At 47.3% G+C, this 27,684-nt stretch overlaps 1 protein-coding gene across 1 annotated transcript in view; it reads right to left on the bottom strand.

Moving 5' to 3' along the window:
- LOC138488828 (collagen alpha-1(XXVIII) chain-like) overlaps positions 1-27,684 on the bottom strand; it is a 324,042-nt gene that overhangs the window by 285,624 nt on the left and 10,734 nt on the right. Inside the window, exons 2-3 of the mRNA XM_069616159.1 lie at positions 23,419-23,585; positions 22,530-23,092 (exon numbers count right to left, since the gene is read on the bottom strand). Coding sequence (XP_069472260.1) covers positions 22,530-23,092; positions 23,419-23,578 — 723 coding nt within the window. The 5' untranslated portion in view covers positions 23,579-23,585. The remainder of the gene's footprint in view (positions 1-22,529; positions 23,093-23,418; positions 23,586-27,684) is intronic.

The following is a 27,684-nucleotide window of genomic DNA, read 5'->3' as shown; positions in this document are numbered from 1 at the left end:
AGACTATTCAGTGATCCAGACCAAAGAGAGCGATCATAACCTACTGGAAATCAAATGGAAGACACAAAGCTCGAAAAACGATCATTATTCTTATCAAATTGCATCGAATAATCAACAAACACGTGTCCATCTGACCAAGATAAATCTGGAAAGAATAACTAACGAATACACAATGCGCTTTGGGAGTAAAGAAACCTCGAATCAAAATCCAGATTACTTGCCATTTCTTCTACAACATCAGAAGCTAAAATCAGGAATCAGCCTACAAAAGAAAATAAATCTTCATTCATTTGACATAAAGGTCGCAGAAAAGAAAAGACTACTGAGAAAACTAAAGAGGCAAGCAAAAAACGATAACTCGCCAAACATCTGGAACAGATGGAGGTTGGAAACTAACAGATACAAAGCATGGCTTAGATTCCACCGACACGAAATGTTCCAAAGAGATGCGGAAGAAATGCTCCAGGTTCTAAGCTCAAAAAAGTCTGGAGACTTTTGGGCTCTCATCAGGAAATCTGATAATAAAATACCCGTGCACATGGCCAATACAGTGTCCGAAACCCGGTGGGTCAACCATTTCGGTAACCTGTTTGAATCCTCGGCCCATATCGCGCCAGCCCAAAACAGAAGAACTTCGCAGACCTGGATTAATCTATCTTCCAAAGATGATATAAAGGAGATCATTCTCAAATTGAAAAAATCAAGAGCACCAGGACCCGATGGCCTTTCCAATATTGATCTTAAACAAAATCCTGAGCAATGGTCAATCTTGATCAGCGCTATTTTCACTCAATGCGCCAGGACTCGGACCATCCCGCCCTCATGGACAAACGCGGTGGTCGTCCCGATTTTCAAACGAGGGAACAGAGAAGATCCAGAAAACTATCGTCCAATTGCTCTTCTGGACATAATTGGAAAGATATTCGCCTCCTTGCTCCTGAGCCACTTCAGGATCTGGGCAAATCAATCACCGGCGTATGACCCCTTTCAACTGGGTTTCCTAAAAGGGGGGAGCACGTCTGCCAATATTCTTCTTCTCAACATCTTAAAAGCTAGGGTCAAACAGGGCGCACCAACTCTCTTTTTGGCCTTTATTGATCTGTCCCAGGCCTTTGACAGAGTCGACAGGCAAAAGCTCTGGGTCAAACTGGAAAAATGGCATTGCCCTCCCGAAATACTAGACCCAGTGATGGCTCTTCACACCAACACCAAACTAAGAATCCGACTAAATAATCAAGGTCTCCTGTCAAGAGAGATATTCGTAGAGAGAGGGGTCAAACAAGGCTGCCCGATGGCCCCCCAACTATTCATCACCTTTTTAGGTGACATGAAAGATACAGAAGCGGGCATCAAGATGGCACCACCGAAGCTGGGTAACGAGCACATATCACGTCTCATGTATGCCGACGATCTAATTCTATTAGATCAAACTCAGATCGGACTTCAACGCCAACTATCCAACTTGACTCTATACATGGGAGAAAACAACATGAAAATCAACAAAGAGAAATCAAAAATCGTGATAATTGGAAAAGGTGGAAAAAAGATCAATCCACATTTCACATGGACTATGGACTCAATTCCTATCGAGGTGGTTACCAGCATTAAGTACCTAGGGGTACACATCGACCATTCAGCTAGGGAGGCCACGATGCAACAAGCCTTGTGGGACAAAGCGCGCAATCTTGCAGCCCAGATGAAAACAGTTAACAACAGATTTGGCAAATTTTCACTCAAACCAGCGATCGAATTTTATAAAGGAAAAGTGGTGCCCACACTCACATACGGTATGGGAGCAACTTTGACCATACCAAACAGCATCTGGCGCCGATTAGAAAGCTTAATCTGGAAATCAGCTCTAGGTCTACCAAATTCCACCTCGATGGACCTCATCAGACGAGACTTGGGCCTACAGTCGCTAGAAACAACGGTGATGCTACACGCTTTCACTCTCTTCAGAAATACCTTAATACCAGACAGTCCATCAATCTACAGAATCGTAGCTGATGAAATCGCAAAGCAGCGAACAACGAACTTAACCGCATGGTCAGATAACTTAAAAGAAAAGCTATCAGACATAGCATGCTCAGTCGAAGATCTGAAGCACAATCCGGAAAGAGTTAAAAGAAAGTTAAAGGAACTTGATTGGATCCTGACTCTATCGAAAGCTCAAACAAACAAACTGACCATGAATCTCCCACCCACCTTTAACAGACTCAACGTACCTATCCCATACTGCTCGAAGTTCCCAAGTCAACAGCTAAGAAAATTCTTCATGCGAGCTCGTTTCAACCTCCTGCTGACGAGAGAAATTTTAGCAATCAGATCCAGTTCAACTGACACTATCTGTCGCCTTTGCCACAATCCCACTACGACAGAATCAATTAAACATCTTTTACTCAGATGTCCTATGGTGAGAAAAATTCGAGCCACCTACCTATCGACACTGGTCTGCGAACACACATCTTTCGGAGAGGAAGAAGAACTTATGTGGTGGAACAGGTTAATGTCGGGAGAAAAAACCAGATGGACAATCGCGACTGTCAAAATCCTGGAGTCTGCCTTTGAAATGATCAGTTCCAGTTCACAAACCACGAACGAGAGCAATACCTCCAAAGCCACCACTTTATCACCATAATGGTAATCAGGGAGATTAAGCTTCCTCTGGTATCTTTTACGCATTCGGCCCTTTACGTCCGCTTGAGCCCAACCAACTCCATCTAAACATTACATTGACCTGGAAGAGGTAATCCTATTCTCACCAGGAATCTGACATAACTACATGAAAGCTCGCGGCGCATCTCATTAAGGGTTGCTGTCGCTCTCATCTGTTTGTAAAAATTCATTTCATTGAATTGTAAACAAATAAATAAATAAATAAATAAAACAGGAATAGCGCATACAAACAGGGGCTGTGAAACATGCCTGGATAGCACTTAAAGAAGAAAAAGCACTTAGAACAGCAATTATAGAACAGGTTTGTATCATAAGATTACACTTTACGTTATGACCAGAAAGGACCAATTAAACAGAAAGAAACAGCTTGACACAACTCGCTTATCCAAAATGCCTGTATGTCTCAGCAGAGAAGCCATGCAGGGCCAAGGGCTGTGTGAACAATGCAGAGAAGGTCAATGCAATGGATCACTTAATCAGCTAGCAAAAAGGAATAGGCTTCACAAGAGACACTAGAGCAAGCCGATAAAAAGTAATTGCCATGTTCCAACATGATCATGGCAATTCTAGCCATGACCGGAGAATTGCCTAGCTAATCAGAACTACTTAAAAAGTTTCAACAAACTTAGCAAACCTAAAAGGTTGCATACCAAATTGTCATGTGCTACGGGGGAAAGAGTTTGTGCAAAGGACCTATGTTAAAGGAGTGCTCCATGATAAATCCCCATTCTGGGTCAGATCCCAGTTAAACTGAACATAGCTAAAGGGTTGAACTAGACTGTCGTCCAAACAAACAGGGCATGGGGTTCATAGCAAGAAATGTGAACATTAAAATCACAGAAAAAGTAGCCAAATATGTTCACAAAAGTTGGGATAAATCCAAGAAAGGGGTTATAAAATGAGAAGGCCAACCTGGGGGCAGGCAGGGAGGCACAGAATGTGTAATGCTTGCAGAGAGAGGACAGCAAGTGATATAGCCTTGTGGGGTGTACTTGGGGGCTGCGAAAGGAAGCAGCTGGCTAGCCCAGCAGAAGAAGCTGAGAAAAAGGGGCCCAGCAGGTGAGATGCACAAGAGAGACTCCAGGCCCCAGAAATTGTATATTTTAACCAGAAAAACAACAAATGCAACACAATATTTTGAAACCATTTTTTCCAGATACAAGACACGTTGATTCTTCTTTCCTTGTGTCCGTAGCAATGTGATTTCAGCTCTAGAACGCAGAGAAGCCTCTGATAGAAAAGCTACGCTTTATACTCAACAGCTGATTAGAGACTACTGCGATATAGAGCTTGCATTTTAACAAATTAAGTTCTAAGTAGATTTTGAGCCATAGTTTGTCTCAAAGAAATTGAGGACCTTAAGCACATCTGTGAGCCAACATATTGTATAAGCAATTTGACAGTGAGAGTCTAGGGCGGCTTTAAAACTGATAGTGGGTGATACTCCTTTTTGATAATATTGTGATTTGATGGAACCTAGATACAACTAGCATGTTAAACTAGCAGGATCACTGGAAAGTAAACTGCAAGCATAGTTCAACTGAGAAACTATTGTATTTGAAATCCTGAAATCAATGCTGACTGTAGTGAGATATTGTGAGGGGCAATATCATTGTTGTGCAATGTGTATCAAAGCATTGATTAATGTATTCATGCAATAATAGTAGGTTAGAACGCTCACACATCATGTAGATGCTTGGATAAACACAAATACCTTCCAATACATATTTTAACTGTAAACCCCTTAGATGTCTCTGCTTGTAATTGATTTAATGAGTCATTTATTTGTCATAATAAATGTAAAGTTAAATATTGTGCTCAAGGCCATTACTGAAATATAGTCTGATCGCCCGGATACCCTCATCTCTTTGCCTACATAAGGTTAAAGGTATAAAGAACACAGTGTGAAAGGAATGCATTCTTTTCACTCAAGTAGAAAAGGGTCACCCGCTACTATTTTATTTGGCTTGACCAGCTCCAAATTCAGCTTGCCCTTACTAGTGATGAATTTTAAGCCAGAGTGACAAAGCATTCACAAAGGAGTAAAATCCACATAGCTCCAGATAATTAGACAAATCATATCTTAGTCCCTAGGGAGGGGCTTCCCCCCCATGACAGGATCGTAGGAAGTGGCCTCACAGAATGTGTGTCACCACTCCAGCTTCAATGCTGTGGTGAGTTCCACCAGCTCGGCAAGCCTCCTGGGAACACAAACAGAAGCACAGGCTATAGCTATCAAGGGCATCCTTTAGGGCGGCCATTTTGCATACTTTTCTCCTGATGGTTCAGACTCATCTTAAGGTTCAGTAAATGCGAACGAATGCTTTAATCCACCACAATACATGATAATTGCACATTATGATTAAAAGAGGATAAGGTTCTTCGTGGAGTGTTAAAGGAACCACAGAAAGGACGTGTGCAAATATGCAAAGCTATGCCTTCTTTCAAATATACCACTGAACATTGACATTGTCATTTAAATTCATCAAGCAGGAAACTAAAAACGATCCTTTTGATTTTATAAAGCCTACCAAACAGAACATAGAAAGTTGATGAGAGCTTGAGCAGGGGGCCGTTGGCAGTTGCAGCCTGACCCTCACAATGAAGGGTCAGGCTGCACCTCAGTGAAGCCCCAACTCAGCGTTGGCTGCGCGCACCTTCCCTCACTGTTGCTGGCTGCGCTCACCGGTGCTCCCGATGGGGAGCCCCCAATGTTCAACACTGCCCCACCCGGCTGCAGCTGGCAAACACAGAGATCCCTGGGAGAGAGTGGCAGCGTCACATGATTCGTGAAGGGTCCGACCCCTCCAAAGGTGGGCTAGACTCCCCGGGCCGCTGCTGGCAGATGTGGCCCCCGAAGAGAAAGAAGACTGGGGCACCCCCTTGCTGCAATACACTGCCGGGCTGTACCCGACACATGCATCCCGACTCTAACATAACAAAGGGAGCTCCCTACACTGCTGCTCGGGTGCCGGGCAGCTTCTAGGATGCACAGCCCAGTTTATGAGAACTGTGTGGACCCCCCAAACGCTGCTGCTTCCCCGCCTGCCTGCCAGCTCACCATCTTCAAGCAGCAAAAACAAAAAAAGCCCTGACCTTGAGGCAGCCGTGGACATGCTGTCTTCCTAAGCAAGTTTTTTGTAATATAGTTACAGTGCACTGTATAAATACTCTTTTTTATAAATTTTTGAGTACTCTGTTCTTTATTTCTAAGGAACTTTTTTATACTTTTCAAATAATCTTTTTAGTATTTTGAACTCTTTTTTTTAGTTATGCAGCTGCTTAGGCATAGTAATGGTGTATATAGTGTCTTGTGATTCCCCCACTTTGTAATAAAAGTTTCAAAACTGCTAGTGTACGGGGAGACAGCAAATCTCCAAATATCAGCTCCCGAAACCCTACACCAGCGCTTACTTGTCTGCCTTTCCTTGTGTGCGTTCCGAGCTGTTATAGCCCAGTGTTTCTTCCATAGGGGACTTGGCTAATCATTACCTTTGCCTTTCCATCCACATCCATTTCCCACACAGGTGCACCAAAGTGACCTTGAACTCAGGTACGCGGGGGTTGCTGAAGACAAGCAAGAGCCGGGTTCACTGTTTAAAGGTAAGATAAAGTGCCAGAAAGATGTAGTCATAGGCCCACCTACTCCTGTCTCCTACAATGGGGTTAAAACCATTCCCCCACTACGGTGTGTTATGCTATGTTATGCTATGAGCCTGTTTTACTGCGTCAAGCCGCACTGTAGAAGTCTCAGGTCACCTAGTCTTTTCTATGCGTCGGTGCACTGTTACTCTGAAAGGGGTGTCCAGACCTTAGTTTGTGGAAGGAAATTAAGCAGAGGAAAGATAAGAGCGTGGCAAAGAGGATGTAGATGCCACAGACAGAAATTGAGGGTCTATGTCTATAGCCTGCCCACAAAAGGTCGCAACAGCGATTCCAGCACAAAAGGTGGCAATCCCATGGGTGCGACCTTTTGTGTGCAGCTCTCTCCCCTTTGCTGTCGGGACTCCTGAACCTCTGACCACAACGTGGCCCTCCTTCGTCCCCTTCCACCTTCTTCAGCCCCTCCTCCAACTTACATGCTGCGGGCTCCAGTCTCTATCCAGCGACCTCCCGGTTCCTTTGGCGCTCTGCAAGTGCGTACCTGGAAGCCCGGAACACAGCATGATGCCCTTTTGTGCGCAACCTTTTGTGACCCAGGCTTCCGTGTGTGCACTCTGTAGACTGAGAGTGGAAATTGAGGGAGGCATTCATCAGGCATTCTTTTATGTGCAGAAAGAAAGGTATGTCATATCAGTTCCTCCCTTATGTATTTTTTAAAACATTGCGACTTCCATACCCCAATTCTTCTCACCCCCTTTGCTCCCAGGCCCCCTACCCACGTAGAGGTTGCTGCCCCTATCCTGAAAGAGTGTGTCTCAAATTCGGCTGGATCCCAACTTGCTCTTGCCACCGCTTGTTTCAATACTGCCTGAAACTGGTACCTGCTGAGTGCGCTGCCATTCCTATGATTAATAACTGTCCGTCGACATCTGGTCGCAGATCTAGGAATTCTTGGGTGATGCATCTGGGACAGTGGTCCTTCTCTCTGATGCAATTGAGATCTATTGCTCTCCCTTTCCCCGTTTGGTCTGTCTTAGATTTCCTTAGCATTATAGACATCCCCTTGATACCCATACTAACGTCTTTCCTTGCCAGGCCGTCTCCTACCACCGTAGTCCTGGCCACCAGTTCCCCTATTCTGAAAGCTCCATAGTATGCTAGCGCAAATGCTGCCCTGAACAGCGCGGTTTCGTACGTGCTGCTGCATGTGTCTTGCAGCACTTTTAACAGAATTATCAATTTCCCAAAATGTACCGGTCTTCTGCTATCTGGTTTCTTCCCCTCTAACTTCGCCCATCTCCTCATAGCATATTTTATCTTAGCGCTGTGAAGAGGGAAAATCGAGACCAAACCCATGCCCCCTCACCCCAAGCGCATATATAGAAGAACAGCAGGAAGAACAAGGAGCGCACTTATCATTTGAACCAGGCCCCAGCGCACCCATGGGTGACAAATATGCTGAAACACACCCACTTCACCAACAGTGCAACTTCCATGCTACATTAGAATCAATGCTGCAATATCAGAATCTACAAACACAAAAATCCCTGTTTAAAGGCTTGCAAATGCCTATATGAATTAACATGGTCTAAATGCACAGTGTAAAGCCATGTTTCAGGAAAATTACAGCCAAGTTCATTTCACTCACTGAACACTGGCTGTGGGAGCCTCATCAATGTTCCTCGCAAAACATCCGACCTGCCAAGGCCGCAAATTCAAGATAAAATTGCTTTCTGCAGACAAACATTCCTTGCAAAACCCCCGAACTGCCAAGGCCGCACATTCAAGATAAGACTGCCACAAATGCGAATAAATCACGGCAACCCAGTGTGCTTTTTTTTTTTTTCTTTCTGGGAAAGAAACACATTTTCTCAAGGACTCGCACAACATGTGAAACATAAATTGTAACAAGAATGGCGCAGCCCAGCCAATCTGCGCCCAGAGCCCAGGTGCGAACTGCTTGTTCAGCTAAAAAGTTATGGGAACAAAGTCATAATGTAACAGGATAGAATTAGGTAATGGTGGCTGGCACAGCTAAATCAACCCACTGACGCAGAAAGGCTAACACCCAATTGTCAGGCTCACTATAAGGGCTACATAGGTAACCTACCACTTAGCAGCCAATAGCAGGAGGAGATAGGTTTCTGGGAGCTGATCCAATTCTGTGAGGTCAGCCTGCAGTGTGATTACAAAGCTGGCTTGCAAGCCAGCCCCCGGGAGACGGCGCCTGAACTCGCGATGTGCACGATGCTCTGTGTTTTTGTTTTTCTTTTCTTTGCCCAGAAATAAATGCAGTTTGAAACATGCTGCTGCCTGCTTGGGACTCTTGCATTTCTGGGGGCCATATGGGAGGTGTTGGGGCCTCCCATAGCTGGTGAGGGTATGGCTCCTGGCCCCCCACTGCCCTGGGTGGGGGGGGTCCAGCTTCTTCCCAACAGCTGTTGGTCGGATCCAGTATGCCCGCCACTTTCGTGGTATATGCCACCGCCGCCAGGTGCGCTGCTGCCCAGCTTTTCTTTTTCCCTTTGGCAAATGCCCCTTCGAGAAATTCACAAATTTTTCCCGTTTAATTTTTTCCACCTTTTTTACGCCTGTTTCCACCAACACATCTTTTAGATGCTTTTCGTACTGCTTACCCGTTTTGTACGTCAGGGCATTTCTGGTCAGCTTTTCGATGACCCTTTCTTTTCTCTGTTCTTCTCCCACTTCTTTTGAGTCGACCTTGTGGCCAACCGTGCTTTCCTTTCTAGTGCCTCCAACGGGACCCATGCCTTCCGCGGCGTGGGCGTTCTTTCCTTGTCGGCATCCGGTCTCAGCTCCCTGAATTTCTCCCACTGAAAGCGAGAGATTGCAACAGCCACCACATTTTCTTCCCCAGCGATATGCCTCGTCTTTATGCATGTATTCATTTTTAGGCTTTCCAGTGTGATTGCCCTCATTAATTCTAATACTATCATGCATGACGCACTTCTTTTGTTTAACACGTGCACCACCGCCATGTTATCTGAGCATACTGCCAACTCCTTGTTCCCTAGCTCTTGCCCCCATGCGCATAACGCGACCCATATCGGGAAGAGCTCCAGCAGCGTTATGTTCTTTGTCCATTCCGCCACTTGCCACGATTTTGGACACTTGCCTGCACATCATTTTTCCCCCAGTATTGCGCCAAAACCAAAGCCAGCTGCTGCATCGGTGAACAACACCCTTCTACCTTCCTCGTTCACCGGTGAGTGCCATATTACCACCCCCTTGAAGTTTTTTCAGAAATTCTGCCCACACTTCCAGATCTCTCTTGATTCCTCCCCCCAGCCTGACTCTGTGGTGCCCATTGGTAGCACCTCTCATTTTCAGCTCGATACTTCTCTGGAACACCTTCCCCTGCGGTATGACTCTTCCTGCGAAGTTCAGTTTTCCTGCCAGCGCTTGCATTCTCTCACTGTCACTTTGTTTCTTCCTTGTAGTTCTTTAATTGTCTTCGGCAGCTCTGTCGCCTTGTCTTCTGGGATCCGACACCTTCCCTTGTTTGAGTCAATTTCTATCCCTAGGAATTGGATAACATGCGTTGGGCTCATCGTTTTCTCCTCCGCTAGAGGAAAACCCCACTCGCTTGTTATTTCCACGAATTTGTCCAGGGTTGCCCTGCATAGCTCCGAACCTTTGGGGCCAAGGAATAAGAAATCGTCCAGGTAATGTACCATCATGGACTCCCTCATCTCCTGTGTTACTGCCCATTGTAAAAGTGAACTTACCCTCTCGAAATATGCGCATGAGATGGCGCACCCCATCGGGAGGCATTTGTCGATGAAGTATTCCCCCTCCCAATGCATACATAGCCATCTTTGTGATCCGCTGTTGACTGGCAACAGGCGAAATGCCGATTTAATGTCTGCTTTCGCCACCCATGCCCCTTCCCCCGCTTTCCTGACCAGTTCCACTGCCTCCTTGAAGTCTGAATATGATACCGTCGCCTCGCTCTGGGCGATGCCGTCATTCACCGAAGCCCGCGGGGGGTAGGATAGGTGGTGTATCAGCCTGTATTCCCCTTTGTCTTTTTTTCGGCACCAGCCCTAGTAGTGAACATATAAATTCTTTGAATGGTAAGGCCGTGAAAGGGCCCTCTACCCTCCCCAGTTCTACTTCTTTCCTGATCTTACTGGTCACTATATCCCTGTTTTCGATTGCCGATTTTAGATTCCTAGGAATGTCTTGCGCTTCCCGCCCGGTAAACGGAATGTTAAAACCTTCTCTAAAGCCTTGTCTGATTTGTTCTGCCGCTTCTTGGTCGGGGTATTTCTGGAGCCACCTTTCCATCCTCTCGATTTTTACCGGCGTGGCCCCTTTCCCGCCCCAGTTCTTATTTCCGTGTCTCATCTCTTCTGCCGCTTGGAGCTGCAGCCCTTGTGCACTTGGAGCTGCTGTGATCACCCTTGCATCTCTCGCACTTGTGGCTGAACTTGCACTTCCATCCCCAGCTACAGGGTACCCCTTTTCAAAGCTCCTGCATTGACCTGGCTCCGCTCGTGCTCCCACTGCCCCCCGCCTGTGTTGTCGGGGGCAGGCTGCTCTGCCACCCTCTCTGTGAACCGTAATTTCTGCTCCGAAAGTCTCTATTTCTGTCATAGCTGGATTTGTACTTTCTGTTACTGGATCTATAATCCGCTTTGTATTCGGTCTGCCAATACTGCCTTCTCTGCTGTCCCCCTGTGCTCCGCTCCTTGGAATCCCATTTCTCCTTTAGCACGTTAAATACGTAGAGGTTAAAATTTTCTTCATCCCAGCCCATATCCGGAAAGCAGTCCATCTCCTTTCTGAACTCGTGGTCATACTCCAGCCATGCGTCCCCTCCAAACGCTGCGTGGACCTTCAGCACCCTCTGTTGATACGCAACTAATGCTACCCCGTCTTCCGGGAATTTTTGTAGTATAATTGTAGACAATATGGTGAAGGCCGCCATCCAGTTGTCAAAACTCCTCACTACTGGCCCCTTTTTTAGTAAGCTTTTCTCGTCCTCCTTCATGTCCTCTAGGGCCACATTCATCCCCCTCTTTTGGCAATCTAACAATGTAAAGATATCGATCAATTCCTTCCTCCATATGTTTTCCTTTACTTTGTCATTTATGTACCAAGCCATCGCTTTCATCGACCTGCCTTGTGCGTCTTTACCCATGGTTGGCCTGCCGTATTTCGTCACGAGTGGCCCCTCATTATCTGCCGCTGCCACCGTCGGTGCTGGCCCCGGTGGTGCGGCCCCTGCCCCTATGTTAGGCCCTGCCGGTTACACCTTGTGGTGTCGGGATCATTGGTGCTCCTTGCGGCACCGGACTACTGGTGCCCCTTGTGGTGCCGGGACCAGGGTTTCCCTGGGCTCTGCTGGTGCCCCCTGTGGTGCCGGTACCGGGGCTTCTCTGGGTTCTGCCCCTGGCCCCCCCCGCCCCTCTCTGTCTTTCCCTGCTACCCACTCCTCTCCATTTTACCTAAGCCCTTAGATGATCCCTTTCTTCGTCATCACTGCTTGATTCATCTGATGAACTCCCCCGCTGCTCCTCCCTGGATTTCTTCTCCCGTCTGCTCTTCTTGTCATTGGTTCTGGGCGACTTACCCGAAACCGTGACGCAATTTTTTAACATTTTTACTATTTTATTCCCCACATTATTATTCACAGTACCTTTCTTTTTATCTTTTTTCTTTCTCTTGGTCGCTGCCTCTGTCTGTCCCTCTGAACTCTTCGACTCCGCTCTTCCCCTTTTCTGTCCTTGCGGTACCTGGTTTATAGTCATAATCTCGAATTTACAAATCTCGAAAAAAAAAATGTCGAAAAAAAAGGCCGAAAAAAAAAAAATGTCGAATTTTTTTTTATGACGGTTTTTTTTCGAAATGGGGGGGTTCCCCCCCAAACCCCTTTTTTCATTTTTTTTTATTTTACCCCTTTTTTTTACTTACCTGACCCCAAAAATACATATAAATAAATAAATAAAGAATTCGACCTTTTTTTTTCGAGATTTTTTTTTCGAGATTTTTGTAATTCGAGATTATTTTTTCAGCCTTTTGACTGACTTCTGCGGTACCTCGTCTTCTCCTTCGCTGCTGCTGGGCTCTATGAAGAGCAGAGGTGACGTTACCTTTGCTCTTTCTTCTTTCTGCATTACTTCCAGCATCCATTGTGCCCCATACTCCTTCTCTGCCTTTCTCGCCCATTCTGAGAACCCTTAGGCCCTTTTTGCTCTTCCTTCCGCCATCCTTCTCGTCTGAATTATGTCGGTTACGCTTCTCGTTTGACCACGGCGAATGTCCTTTGTTCGTTCGCAGCTGGTACTTCTGGGTTGCTCCTGCTCCGGCACTGTTGTAGCCACTGCGATCAGAATGAAATCTAGAGAGGTAGAAAAATGCGTGAGCCCGCAAGAGCAAACGTTTTTCCTTCCCCTTCACCAGGCACTAAGAGCCTACCCGAGAGAGGTGAGCTCTTGCCTGGTTTGTGCCGCCTCTCCTTTTCCAGGCTTACTTATACCCCCCAGCCTTTTGTTCCTTCCTGGGGGCGGCCGGGTTACCCCCCTGTCTCCTTGCTGTTACATTTAGCACTTCACAGGTGCTGTTTCCTGCCCTTCCTGGGCTTTTGTTTCTTGTGGTGCCGTTTGGACGCCCCTCCCTACGCTTTTGCGCCATTTTCCCCCACCCCGCGCCTAAACTCCCAGACCCTCTATCGTCCCGCATTTCATGCGGCCCGGGGCCTGGGTCATTCATCAGGGGGAAGACTCTTTGTGGCAGCATGAGTGCAAGCCTGTCCTGTTAGGTGGACTAAAGTTTTTATGTGCAGAAAGAAAGGTATGTCCTAAAGTGTTTGGGATCAGATCAACTGTGTTTTGAAGCAGGTATGGAGATTGGCGATTAGTACTCTATGGGCCTCATTACGACCCAGGCGCTAATGGGTTAACGGCGCCGTAAAAGGCTGCGGCGCCGTTAACCGATTAGCGCCTAATTACGAGGTCCCTTTGCGGGACCTGACCTTCACGACTGGTGTAGACCAGCCGTTAAAGTAGGGACCCGCAAAGCGACCTTGGTGCTAATTACGGTGCCGCAAATTGCGGCACCGTACTTAGCGCCTTCTACATTCCCATTGAGCCCTATGGGGCAAAAATGGGAATGGGGAAGGGCCATGGAGGAAGGGGGAATTACCGCCCTGCCAACCTTGTAATGGGGTGGTAATTCCCCCTTTCTCCATGGCGGAGTCGGTAACTTACCGGCATGGACCATGGTGCTAACAGCACCATGGTCTTCCGCCAGGGTCGTAATGAGGCCCTATGTTACATGTATGAGGGGCTCAAACAATCCTTGACATGTTGTGGCTTATTTGCCTGGGCATACCTTTAGATCTCACCACAGGTCATGCTCAGCTATATTCATTATGGTACTGCTCAACCGGAGGCCCGAGAGAGGCCTCATCTAGAATGGACTGTGAAAAGAGTTGAATGTTGGTGGATAAGAAGAGTGGGAAACGACTAGCATACTCCAATTGACCAAGTCAAAAATTGGCAGCCCGGCCCCTTCAAAGAGAGAATCGCAAGTATAGTCGGGCAGCGGGTCTGTCGCAGTGCTGTGCTGTCGCGGTGAAGCAAGGCACTGCAGTGCAACGAGAGGGGCGAAACAGCTACTAAGAGTAGGAGAAGGGCGTGCGCTCTCCACTTCTGTCCTGTCTGTGGCGCCCCAGGGAATGACGGGAAGATGGTTATTCACTGATGTGACTTCACAGCAGTAATTAACCATTTAGGCGTGACACTGCCATGACATCCACAGAGAACACTAACTATGTGTATGTGCTGCTGTAACGTCACAGAATTGAATACCTGGGTTTGGATTTAGCTTTTATGATCGATGGCTCTCAATGTGAGCCACACAACCAAATTGATAATCCTGGAGGGGGGAGGGGGTTCCAGTCCGGGGCACTCAGACTTGAAGCACATAGTGCTCCTTATGGGGAGCTGTCAGCCATTCTGGTGAAAGGGGGTGTTTCACCAGGACAGTGTTAAACATAAGCTTCCTGAATGTGTTCAAAGTCTCCACGAGGCCTTATACAGAGGAAGAGCCTCCCACCGAGTGGGGCAAGGGGGCGAGCAAGGCCTCGCACTGGATCCCAGTCAAGCCTGAAGGTGCTGTAAAGTCAGAGGGCATCTTCAGTTATTTATTTATTTATATTCATAAAGCGCACTGGCCGCCTATTGTGGACTCCAACATCACAGGCCTCCTATGTGGCTGTGGTGGCTAGGCCACCCTCTGTTGGTCTTGCAAACCCATGGCATTATATGCTAATGGCATCTGCCAAAGTAATTGGCCATGAGTGTAGTAGATATATGGGTGCCCTGCCCACACGCCAGCTCAGGGACCGGTAATCCCTCCATGGGCGTACCCTATCAGGCAGCCTTTCATCCCCTGGTGCCCATGTCCTCAAAACTGGGGTTGGCCACCCCGCAGTCAAGTGGGCACCAAGAGGCATGGAGGACGCAGAGGTCAACATGTGCCCAGAGACAAGACCTTTGAGCTAGAAACAGGCTTCCGAGGAAAACTAAAAACTTGAAGGCCAATCCCGCAGGCTTGCCCACCGCCACCTGAACCCTATCCTCCATGTAGCCCTGGGGCTCGAGGGGCGGAGGCTCCATCCCAGGGAGGGGCAACAGGGGGAACCAAATCCCAGCACGAACACGGAGTTACAGAAGAGTGAGGCTATGCGAGTGGGATGTGCCAGAAAGCAGCGAAGGAAAATGCATTCGCAGGCAGGGAGGCGAATAAGGGCAGCTCAGAACATGCATGTCCATTATAAGAAAGAAAGGGACCGCGCATTCACCAAAGCCACACAAGAAACTACCTGAGGAGGCCGAGCTCAGCACGGGTCCGAGGCAGAGCAGCAGACATTAAGCCAGTGGGGTGGCCGCGCCAGGCTCATTGTCACATTGCCGGCCCACCTTTATGACATCACACTTTAGGTTGTCAGGGTGATGCATTTCTTTCCGCTTTGTTCTAACTGCTGACATCAGAGGCTATGCATACTCCCAGCCTCCGTGCCCTTAATACAGCCACGATTCACTGCCCACTCCGAGGCAGAGCCTTAAGGACGCCATATTATGAAGCGGTTCATACAGCGCATATAGGACATGGCGTTGCTGCTCACATAAGAGCTGCCTTATACCCGAAAACTCACTTCAGCATTCCACCCTACCCCGGGAATGGAGAAGACGCCCCCGAAACAGATGAAAGTGCAATGTTGGGACCATGCGAAGCCCTCACAGCGAGAAAGCAGGCGCACCCGCATTCCACCACGCGGACTGGAGATTAATAAAACTAAACTAAAAACAGCAACGAGAGAAAGAGAAAAGAACGTCCTAGAAGGTCATTGAGCCATACGGTGTAAAAAGCCAAGCAATAGTTGTGATTACATCTCAGAGTCGTAAGCACTAACACATCTGCCCCACTCTGTGGAAGCCAGTGAAGACACTTACTGTGGCATGGCATTTTTAAAAATGAATCATGACATTAATTTTAATGTTAATGCTCCTGTGCACTTTGGTGATTTGCATGTATTAGATTTTTGTATTGGAGTTACTCTACAAAAACAATTGCAAACACTCTGGCTTTAGACCCAATTTTTCTCAGAAAGTGTGCTGTTTAATACTGCACTATGTTTACCCATTATTCAAACATTTATCTTTGGGGGCTGAAGGCCCCCCCCCAACCCTTTTGATGGTTTGGGCTTCTCGCTACACTCGGACACTCTGGTATATTTGTGGGAAATGTTTAGGCCCCTTCAATTAAAAAATTCACCAGTCGCCCCTGGGTGTGTGAGTGTTGGGTGAATGGGTATGAATGTGTGCCTGCAAGCTTGGGACCTGTGCAAGGGGCCTTGGAACATGGATTTTTTTTACATATTTCACTGGAATTTTTGGCCAAAGTCAACTTAATAAATGTAATTCCATGTAGGGGTGTCTGTTTGAGGTACAGGGTGTTTATAGGTTAACTTACATGGTGGTGCAGACGTTGGGCAGGCATTTGTGCAGCCAGCAACATGCTTTCTTACTGTGCTAGGAGATTTTTATTGCCATTAAAGGCAAAGACATCAAGAGAATGTATGTTAATGGGGAAACTGGCAGAGTCAGCACGAACATGATTTTTTTTATTGTATCATTATTTTGCGGAATATTACTGGCCATGGACGGAGTTGGCTTGTACTTTTGGGTGCCCAGAGTCAGGCCCCTCCTTTCTACACTAGGGGAAGGATTTAAGCTATGATAAAAAAACACAGATTTATATCTTTCCCCAAGTGCAGTGCGTGACATGCCCCTGCAGCAGCATGATCATCGTGTGTATTTCAGATGCGTGGTGGTCCAGGTGCGCCCGGAGTGTGGCAGAATGCTTGCTTTGTCGCTGTGCTTGGGGAGTGGCCCCCACAGCATGGCTCACAAGGGGTTCCCCACATGTTGTGCTATGCCACTGCTTCAGCACCAGCTCTTCAATGGTACAGAGAAGGTTCAAAGGTCACATGTGCATTGCTGACTGCTACTGAAACACAAACACAACTATTACATTGGGGTACAGGTAAGAGGGCGATGGGATGTGTGGAGGGATTCACAGCTTGTGAATATTGTTGGGATATTTACCCAACCATTGATTGCCATTGGCCATGCTAATCCCTATGGCCATTCCTATCCACTTCCTGCCCCTCCCCATCTAAAACAAATCCTCCTGGGATCTCGTTGAGTTAGCTTTATCAAGCAGAAACATCAAACGTTTTCTAAATACCTGCCAGTGTTATTTCAAAACAGTCTTGTGAGAGTTAAAGGCTTAATGCAGCAGTAACTGCACTACTCGTGTAATAAAAATGTCTCGGCCCTATGTGCCTTCTGCCACCTGATTTATAAGTAATACACATGTTCTTGCACAGAAGTGCTGTTAAAACAAGCACTGGCAAAGCCAACAGTTCTGGCTTGTCTTAGGTATTTTATAGGCATTTGCCAGATACTGCTACCCTGCTATCATATGCCCAGGTAATCACACCATTTTGCAGCTGTTACCATCTTCTAGGCGAGTTTTGCCATTATGACAGCGCCTGACAAATGCCTACCATCTGCCCTCACAAATGCCGCAATTGTTTGGTTTGCCAATGCGTGTTTCCTTAGACCGTAAGAGGGCTGCCTGCCACGAACTAGAGGATTACAACATAATCAATCAGCTGTGATGTCACAACTACAAGGCTATTCATACGTTATGCACATCTTGTTACACTTGGTATTGCATTGCAATTATTCACAGAAAGTGGCCAGCGTTTCAGCCACACTTCTCCTGGGGGATGTTTCTGGGACGCAAGAGGAGCCTGCGAGGGGCCGCACGGCCACTCGCCATCATTCGCCACATTGTACGGGATGCTGGCAGGATTCCTCCCCTGGGCGTCCAAGGTGCGCAGCGAGCTGTCACGCGCAGGAATTCCAGGGCCGGAGGGGGCAGGCGTCTTGAAGGTGATTATTTGCAGAGGCCGCAAACGCCATCCCTGGCACGTCTGTGCACGAGAGTCCTAAGGACATTGAACTTTCCACCCTGTGGTTGGGTGTCTATTCTTTGCCACCGAGCTGCCCAGACTCGCCCTCCCCGCGTGCGCCCCGCTGCACCTTCGGAACCTTCGCGTTGCGACGGCGTGTGTGTCATCACTGCAGTGCAGCAGCCTGTAGCGACTTGCTGCGCAGCTGCCCAACCAACACGGCCTCTGAATGGTGTCTTTAAAGATCTGAGCACTGCCAGAGCCATTCTTTTGGCTCAGAGGTCTTGGTCAAATGCATTCTTCAAAGTAAATATGCATTTCAAAATGGAGTCGGAGAATGTATGCTCAGTTCATGGCATTGAGGGTAGACGGTTTAGTAGAGTCATTTGCAGCTTTCAAATAACACGGCCATACCTTAGGTCATAGAAATATTGTTTTCTTCCGCCTCGTGTATTTTCAATACGTCATAGTGATAACGTGTAGTTGAGCGCTGCAGCAAGCTTCGCCCTGGTTGGTTGAAGGCCTGCCTCGAGGGAGATGGGGAGTTTCTGGGATCTGTTACCTGCCATTATGATTCAAAAAAAATAATTTCAATTCATGCACGCCTAGCTAGTGTTGAGGTGACCTAGGCAAGGGGTTTCACCAACTCAGATAGCACCGTGAGCTAAGCGCTAGCCCATGATGCCTGTGTGGCAGGTTCGAGTCCCGGCAGGATCAACTCAGCTTTTCATCCTTCTGAGGTTGATACATTGAGTACCACTCTGCCGGATAATAATGGCTTCTGTTATTTCAGCGCTCTGAGACTGAGTAACGCTATATAAGAAAAGTATCATTATTATTGGCTAACTTCGAGTAAAGGCCGCCGAAATGAGAAGAGAGCAGGTTCATGTGCACTAAAAAATGTGAACCCAGAAAAATCTGAACACACGTGCAATAGCATTGGCTACATGTGCAAGGCGGTGGCGAGTCCTCTCACCTCATCTCGCCACATCATACGCCTGTAAGATAGCTCAGTGGGTTGAGCGCTTGTTGCGATCTGAGCATGATCTGCAGGTTGCAGGTTCGAATCCCGGCATGGCCAACTCAGCCTTTCATCCCTCCGAGGTCGATAAATGAATCCCAATTTCGGTTGGGTAATATTGTATGTAAATTATGTGCTCTGTAAAGTGCTTTGGATTAAGGAGTTATCATCTCAGCTCCCAGAAGACACGGGAAAGATGCCCGACCCAGTGCTCTCCTGGCTGGTAGGAGTCTGAAGACACAGGAGGGCTGATGCCCTGTTAAACAACTATTGCTTTCACGCTAGACTGAGATTTAATTCACACCGGAGCGCGTCATTGTAAATAAGAATTAGCAAGGTATCAGATACATGCCACATGGCATCTTTTGAGCACACTTGTGGTGAAATATATGCAACTATTACCCAGTGTACATTACTTTTTGTGTGTCTAGGAAGTGTCTGTACACGCTGCCCAGTGACTCAATGCCCAGGACTGGTTTCCTTGGTATCCTGTTTTTGGTGCTTTTTCACTTTGTGTAGTCTGGATGCAAAAACGTCACACCCAATGAAGGGTGTTTCAATTTATAATTTTGCGACTTTCTCACCAATCTTAAATAGAACTTCTATTAGCACCCTCGATGGGGGAGCCAGCAAATCAGATGGCTTAAAACGCAGACTTGAACTGCTGATATAAGCCTGCGTTCCAAGCTGTGAGACGGCTGGCTCCCTGTGCCGCCTTCTTCCATCCACCCTCCGTCCCATTTTTTTTCACCCCCACTTTCCCTACTCCCTTTCTTCACCTCCCGCAGGCCGCCATGGAAAGAGAAGAGGGGCTACGTACAGAGCCCCGCCTTCCCCTGCCATTTTGGAAAAGATTTTCCTTCGAGTGCGGGATACCACGCGTGTCCCGTTGTAGGAAGGTAAATCCTTTTTTTCCACCCCAGGTTACCACTTGTGACCCATGTGCTAATGGCCTTTATCCCCGTTCCAGGGGCTGGAAAGGTGGATAACGCCCCCGGCGCCGTTGTTATCTGGCCCGAGCAAAACATCGGCTGCCGGGCCGATATCGCCCATTCCAGCCCCTGGAACGGGGGATGAACGCCACATTAGACTCCTCCTCCAATCAACTGCAAGAGAACCCCAGCTGTATTGACCCGTACAAGTCCGCCTTCACTCGTTATCAAGTGAATAGGCCCACATGCAAATGTGTCCTGTTAGTCCATCGTCGCTGTCTCTGCCAGCTACGCTTAATTTTCTAACCCACTACAGCGTCAATGTTCCCCCTTCTTCATGCACTTCAGTCTGTATATTCCACTCATGTTCATTAGTATCTTCTCTATGGTTGTGTGTTGCAGTGTGGTGGCTAATAGTCTGAAGCACCTGGAGGGCAGGTTGTTCCTGTTCCTAGAAGCTCCAGATAGCCCTTGCAAGGGACCCACACTGTGTTCCTGCCCTTAAATGGGCAGGTGGGCCATTGCCAATAGGAACAGCCTACTCTGAAGGTATTTATCCCATAAGAATCAACCAATACAAGAGTATTCTGTTTTAGTTGCAACAGGTGTAGCTAGCCTAGCGGCACAAATAAAAAGTGGTCAGAAGGCAACAGGGCGCCGCATTATACATAGTCCTTCCCCGCAACTATCATGCGGTGGTGATGACTGCAGTGGGTAGGTGCCAGATAGGTAGGCCTGGTGTAGAGTGCAGGAGAGCTTTTTTCAGCTTTTTCTTTCCAGACTTCGTGAGAGAGGTAGGATAGGTGATAGAATAGCAATTAGAATAGATGGGAGAAATAGGGAGATGTACAATGCACGGGAACCCACCAAGTGGCCTATCAGCCAGGTACAGAAGGAGGACGTGTGTAATGCAAGACAATGGGCCTCATTACGGGGTTGGAGGTAACCGTGGCGCTATTAGCGCCATGGCTGCCTCCAAAACCTTACCGACTCCTCCCTGGTGAATGGAGCTATTACGGTCCCATTCCAAAGTTGGCGGGGCCAGTAATTGCCCATTCACCAGGGCCCTTCCCCATTCCCATTTCAGCCCTCATAGGGCTCAATGGGAATGGGGAAGGCGCTAATAACGGTACCGCAAATTGCAGTACCGTTATTAGAACCAAAGTCCCTTTGCGGGTCCTGTTCTTAACGCCTGGTAAAACGAGGCATTAAGGGAGGACCCGCAAAGGGAACTAGTAGTAGGGCGGTAAGGGATTACCGGCACCGGTGCCCTTACCGGTGCCGGTAATCCCTTACCTCCCACCTCGTAATGAGGCCCAATCAGTGCACAGGATTAAAAGCACACCTAAATTCGAATTTCCCCCAAAAGCACTAAATTCAGCGCAAAAAGGAGGATGCACAGGCATGTGTCTTGCCGATCCCCAAAGTTGGTTACTGTGGCCTAACCCCCAATTGCGCCCAGAAGAGCATTTGCGCCATTTTCACTGCAGTAAAAAATGTAATTGAATTCTTGCCCTTGTCGTTGCTTTTGATCACATTATTAAATGACATTAAATGCATAATTCCTTAACAATTCTTTTTGTTTAGGGCACTTATTTTCAATAACCCCTGTTTATTTACTTCACCCTCTTCATAAAACACCATCAATATTAGTACTTTGCATATGGACGTGAACTTCTCGGGATGACTACTAGGTGGTGCTGTGATCTGTGGCTTGTCAACTTAAAAAGGCCTATTTTACTCTTCATACAAGCTCCTTTGCACTAGCCTCTACTATTGCACAGCTTGAAATTGAGCACTAAGATGTGCAGGCCAGAATGTAGCAATCACACCTGCTCAGGATGACTTACAGGGCCAGTAACAGCCTGCCACCTAGGCCCGAGCAAAGCGAGCACCTCAGCGAGGGCTCAGGGCTGTTACCAGCCCTGTAAAACCCCCTGAGTGGGGATGATTTCTATTCTCACCACGGGGTTCGGCCAGGGTGGAAATAGTTACTTTTTTAGTTTTACAGTTTTACAGGAGAGGGGCTCTGTGTATATTGCATGAGCCCAACCTCCCATAAAAAAAATAAGATGGCTGCTTCATTTAAAAAGGGGACTTAGTCCCTTTTCTATTTACCTTAGCGGCTGCAAGTGGGAGAAGCGCCGGGACCGGAACACAAAGCTGTGGTCCAGCAGGTAAGTGGGGAGAGCCTGAGGGGGTAAGGCAAGGGTGCCGGATGTCTTTTGGGGTGGAGGGAGGGTATGGACGTGAGAAGGAAACAGGGACCGGCTCCCTGTTGACACCCCAAAGTCAAGATGGTGCCACCCGGGGAAGGGCCTCGGGTGGCTGGAAAATGCAGGCAGTACACAGTAAGTTCTTGCCTGCATTTCTAGCCACCTGATTGGCTGGGCGCCCTTCCCTGGGTGCGAGTCGTTTTTGTTTCTACAAGCTACCTTTACCAAGACATGCTTCTTGTCACTACATATATTTAAAAAAATGTGAGGCTCATAGCTTGCTCAAGGGTAAAAAGAACCCACACCAGAAGCTGTGCTTCACTGTCCAGCGCGGTCATCTGTGGTAAAAGCTAGGTGTTGAACTTCAGACCATCGACAACCATTTCACCTTCGGGACGGTCACCCCTAGACTGGCATCGGTTTCTTCCAATGGCCTCCCCATCATTTGAGAAGCCACCACCCAGACACACCCCTCAGTGGTGACCACTCCTATTCCCTTTCTTACTACTGAAAAGGGATTCTAACAGTATACATTGGGTGTACAAATATTCTAAAAAACAACGTACCACTTCCTTGAGTATTTTCTCCACAATCTTTTCGTCCTTCAGGTTATACACAAATCTGGTGGAGGGGGCACTGGCTAGCCGATGAAGCTTCTCGGAATTGGATCTCTCCTCTGCCACGTGCGACAAGCCCACCATGAAGAACTTAATGCCGTTGTTCTTGGCGTTGATGCTGGCCGTGGAAATGTCCGGGTTCCTCGGGTGGTCGCGCCCGTCCGTCAGCAAGATGGCCACCTTCACGCTGTTCTGCGTGCCCTCGTTCATGTAGAGCTGCGTGAGGTTGGTGATGGCGTAGGTGGTGTAGGTCCCGTGGCCGATGTAGGAGATGGGCGCAATGCGCTCCTTGAAGTTGTCGGGGCCCTTCCAGTCTCGGAAGGATTGCTCGGTCAGGACGGTGCTGCTGTACTGCAGCAGCGCCATCCTCCAGCTGAAGTTGCGCTTGGAGGCCAGCTGCATGCCCTTCAGCCTGTCCACCGTGTCCGACACAAACTGCTTCTCTTTTTTGTAGGCACCGGCGCTTTCTGAACTGTCCAGCACAAATGTCAGTTCCAGAATGCAGTCTTCATCTGCAAGACATTGATGCACAAAGCCGCTTCAAAACGTGTTATCAACATTTTAAAACCAACATTGCCTATGGAATTAGTAAGCCGAGAAAAGTAGGTATTAGGTAAACTGTGCCTCTATTGCTCATCATAGGTACAATATTTGGCCCTACTGTTCAGAGTGGATATTTCCTCCCAGAGGAATAAATAAATAAATAAAAACAAATAAATAAATAATATAAATAAAATATCATATCATTATCATATCAGAGGTATTGGTTTTTGACAATGCAGTTTCTACTGATTGGTTGAAACATTGATCAAGTATTAACGAGGCCCCATATATTCACCTTGATCACTGAGAAGGGGATATTTCTCCACAGCATTTGACGTCAGGGCCTTGGGTTTGTATCTTCTCGCTGCTCCATTCCTTCGCTCTTCGTTCAAGACCTGTGCAAAGTGCGTCTGGCATTCTAATAAGAAGAGCAGGCACCACACAATGGAAGGCATGATCCCCCTAAACACAGGGCGAGGCAGCGATTAAACCCAACATGTTACATGCCTGCAGACTCAGAGTGATCACAAAAGGAGAAGCAACCAACATGTCAATGCGTGAAAGGTTCTGACTTGGGACGCAACGTTGATACTCTCACCAAGGACCGCAACTTTCTTCATACTCCAAAAATATGATCTGAACTCCAAAGGGTTCTCTTAGCAAAATCTGCATCTATGTTTATATACCCCTGCTTCTGCGTCAGCCTCATCCCAGGATCCTACCTCCAGATCCATCCATCTTTCTTTTCCTTCCTTCCTTCCTTCCTTCCTTCCTTCCTTCCTTCCTTCCTTCCTTCCTTCCTTCCTTCCTTCCTTCCTTCCTTCCTTCCTTCCTTCCTTCCTTCCTTCCTTCCTTCCTTCCTTCCTTCCTTCCTTCCTTCCTTCCTTCCTTCCTTCCTTCCTTCCTTCCTTCCTTCCTTCCTTCCTTCCTTCCTTCCTTCCTTCCTTTCTTTCTTTCTTTCTTTCTTTCTTTCTTTCTTTCTTTCTTTCCTTCTTTCCTCTTCTGTTCCTTTCTTCCCTCTGCCTCTCTTCCCTTTCTCCCTTCCGTCCCTCCCACCTCCCTTTTTCCTTTCCTGTGCATTAAGACATTATTGGGTAATCACTAACTTAGCAAACATTTACACAGGTCATCGGTATAGCATGGTGTCTGTTACGAAGATCTGACCTGATCGCATAATGATTCTATACCAAAACCAAAATAAACAGTTTCGTCCAGAATATTGCAGTGATTCAATAATATATATAAAGGCCCTTGGAAAGGTGTTGCCATTGAAGAGACTAAAATGAATGTATGTATGTCTACTGGACCGTTGCAGTAGGAAAGCAATGATTATTCAGCTGTCAAACCTTTCTCAGATCGCCTTAATTTGCGAACAGAGGATGGCACAGGGGTAGGTGCTGGTCTTAGAAACAAGACCACGCAGAGCAACAGAGATTTGAATCCTGGATCCGCAATTAGAATCCGAACCAATTAAAATAAAAGAGAGAATACATTACCAGAATGCCTTTATATGTGTTAATTGTGTGAAACATGGATGTGTACACTTTGTTGTCTGCTTTAAGAACTGCAACTTTTCCTTTTTTAAATGTGTGTTTTACTATGTGCTCTTTAAGTTGAAGGCTTTTGATTGGGGTTTATTGAATTGTTTCTCAATTGGTAACATTCACTCAAAGCCTGAAAAACTCCAATTCAGTCTGCATTTGAAGTGGTTGATGGCTGTTTGCCTAAACTTAATTACCCAAATGCTAGCAAATGTTGGGGCTTGTCCACTAAGCACCATCGTTTTACAGCCTGAATGGGAAAGTCCATATGTAAATCAGACTTGGCCCACCCAGAAAGGGGCAGGCCATCCCAAACTACCACGTCACATGCCTTCTTCACCAAACAACAATCAACCCCATCACAGTTTTGGACATGGCTTGTCTCTCCATTTGAGAGGGGGTATGCCCAGACATGTGTCCACTGCTTTACCCAAATCATGAGGCCCAACAAGGCCGACATGTCTGGAGTTGCTTGGCCTGGGAGTCTGGCAGAGCTGCTCCTGCTGGTGGCAGTGCCTTTCTGCAATGGTGCAAGCGGGGAAAAGACAGTGGCATGGACGGTTGCCCGGAGCAATGCCAGTGGTTAGGAGGGATTCTAGGTGTTCCAGCCATCACATTTTTGGCAAGAGCTTTTACCCTTGAAAAAATGATCAGGAAGGTTACCAGGAGACATATGTTGGGCTTCACATTTTTGGCAAGAGCTTTTACCCTTGAAACAATGATCAGGAAGGTTACCAGGAGACATATGTTGGGCTTCACTGAAGGGGGAGATATTTATCCTAAAACAAGGTAATTATAATGATTTGACAATTTGTTCAAACGACGAAAAAGCATTCACAGTAGTTACATTCGACACTTTCTATAACATTTGTAAATGTGTAACACGCTTAAAACCAACGAGTGGTGTCTATGCAGGGGATCGGGATTCGAACCTGTGTTGCGCTGCACTATTTGAAACAATGATAAGTGTGTGTACTACGGATTCATTTCTGGAGAATTTTAGTACATTGCACATGGATAGGTGACAGCTCCAATCAGACGGCTTGGAATGCATGCAATAACAACCGGTATTGCGCCACATTGTCAGCCATCTGTGGGCTCCTGTATACCCCGCTTTCCTTTTTTCACGTTATTGACCTGCGTCTCGTCATCATGCTGATTGCGGCTCCTCAACCCGATTCCTAAATTCTGCAGCTGAGGGAGGGTGAGAGAAGGCCCTGCTACGTGGCCTGTAGGACTGTATTCGAGCCCAATGGCGGTTACTAATGGCATTTCTTATATATGTTGTTCCAGGCTTGGGGCCAAACAGGGGTCTCCCTTGTCAGCACGTATTTTTATTATAGCTTTGGAGTGGGTTTTTCTCACGTTACTTGATTCTGGTGTGGGCGGCATCACGCTTTGACCCCTTGATTATCAAATTGATGGTTCTTTAATATTGACCTCTAAGCGCTGTGACACTTTAAGCCCTTCGTGTTCTCCCCGCCTTCTCTGGGCATTCCAGTGAGTGGTCACGCTCTCCAGTGTTAGCCAGATCAGGAGGGTGCCTCATAGGTGATCAGAGAAGCACGAGGCTCCTGCTCAGTGTCTTAGTAGAGGGGCGTCTCGCAAAGGATTTCTCCCACAGGTGCTTCTTTTCAGCAGATGAGCTGAATCGAAAGTTACTAAATCAGAACACATAATTCTGTTACAAATCATGTTTTTTATTTTTATTTTTTGAATGGACACAAGCAAACCATTTGTTTTCCTTCTAAATTGGCTATTGCCTCTTTCTGGGGGAATGGGAACATCATAACTCTGGGGAAACAATATTCTGTAGGTCCATGTTTGAATGTGAATGTTTATTGACCACCAAATGATATCTGCATTTGAACATGTGACCATGAGGTCAAACACAGATACCTCTAGTCCTCAGAGCTACATGCCCAGTGTCATGAGTATGCCCTTATTTTACTTGACATTTGCATTTCACGTAAGACATTATTTATTTATTTATTGTTTGCTTGCTAGGTGCTTGTACAGCAAATACATTCTGTTCCAAAGCGCCCACAGGGCAACAGGGAGGGAACATGGGATTGCAGTACAATTAAAATACAAAAAAATACAGTGGGGGCATGGGCGGCCGAACATACTATGCCTTGTGAGTATTCAGAACGTGTGAGTGCAGCAAGGAAGAGGACATTGGGGTAGGTGGTGGGGTGTCCGTGCTCAAAGTTGAGCCGCAGATGAAGTGCACTGTATGGTAAGTGCTATGCGGCCAGGAGCTGTGTTGGGTCGAAAGTACAATTCTCCAGGGAGGAGGGTGTGCCGAGGCAAGTGCTGAAGGAAGACAGAAGCTGGGGAGATTGGGTCTGAGTGGTCAGGGGCCCCAAGGATGCATAAGGGTCCAATACACCAATCACAGCAACTGTGAGATTAGCAGAAGAAGGAAGACGGGATGGAGGAGGAAAAGAGGAGAGTCTTGAGGTGCTTTCAGAACTTAAGAAGGTCCCGCTCAAGATGCAGAGGGAGGGCGTGGCTGTTCCAAAGGAGGGATCCAGCTTAAGAAAGTGAACGACCTCCTGCTCTCTGTTTAGCGAAACGCTTTACACGCAGGGAGTTGGTGCCAGAGGAACGTCGAGGTCTAGAAGGAGAGTATTTTGTAAGAGAGAGTTGCATGTAGTGTGGTCCACGCCCCAGACAGCGTTGTGGATGATGCAGAGGGATTTGAAGTTACTCAGTGCAGCAACCAGGAGTCACTGGAGACATTTTAGGGCAGGAGAGATGCGGTCCCTGGATGCGGAATAGCTGGAGGGGTCGCAGAGTGGAAGAAGGTAGATTGAGAAGGAGGCTGTTGCAATAGTCCAGCCTAGAGAGAACCAGGGTTCAGGAAACATTGAGCTTCTGGGGGAAAGTGAGAAATGGGAGAATTCCTTTGAGAAGGAAGAGTTGAAAGTGGGACTTCTTAGCAATGTCCTGAGTGTGAGGGAGGAAGGAGAGAGAGGAGTCAAAGATGATTCCAAGGTTTCTGGCTTCAGAAGAAG

The sequence above is a fragment of the Ambystoma mexicanum genome, chromosome 9, assembly GCF_040938575.1.
Source record: "Ambystoma mexicanum isolate Mex_15411 chromosome 9, UKY_AmexF1_1, whole genome shotgun sequence".
In the NCBI taxonomy this organism is placed as follows: Eukaryota; Metazoa; Chordata; class Amphibia; order Caudata; family Ambystomatidae; genus Ambystoma; species Ambystoma mexicanum.
Note: the sequence above shows the minus strand (reverse complement) of the source record. Positions and strands in the feature narration are given on the sequence as shown.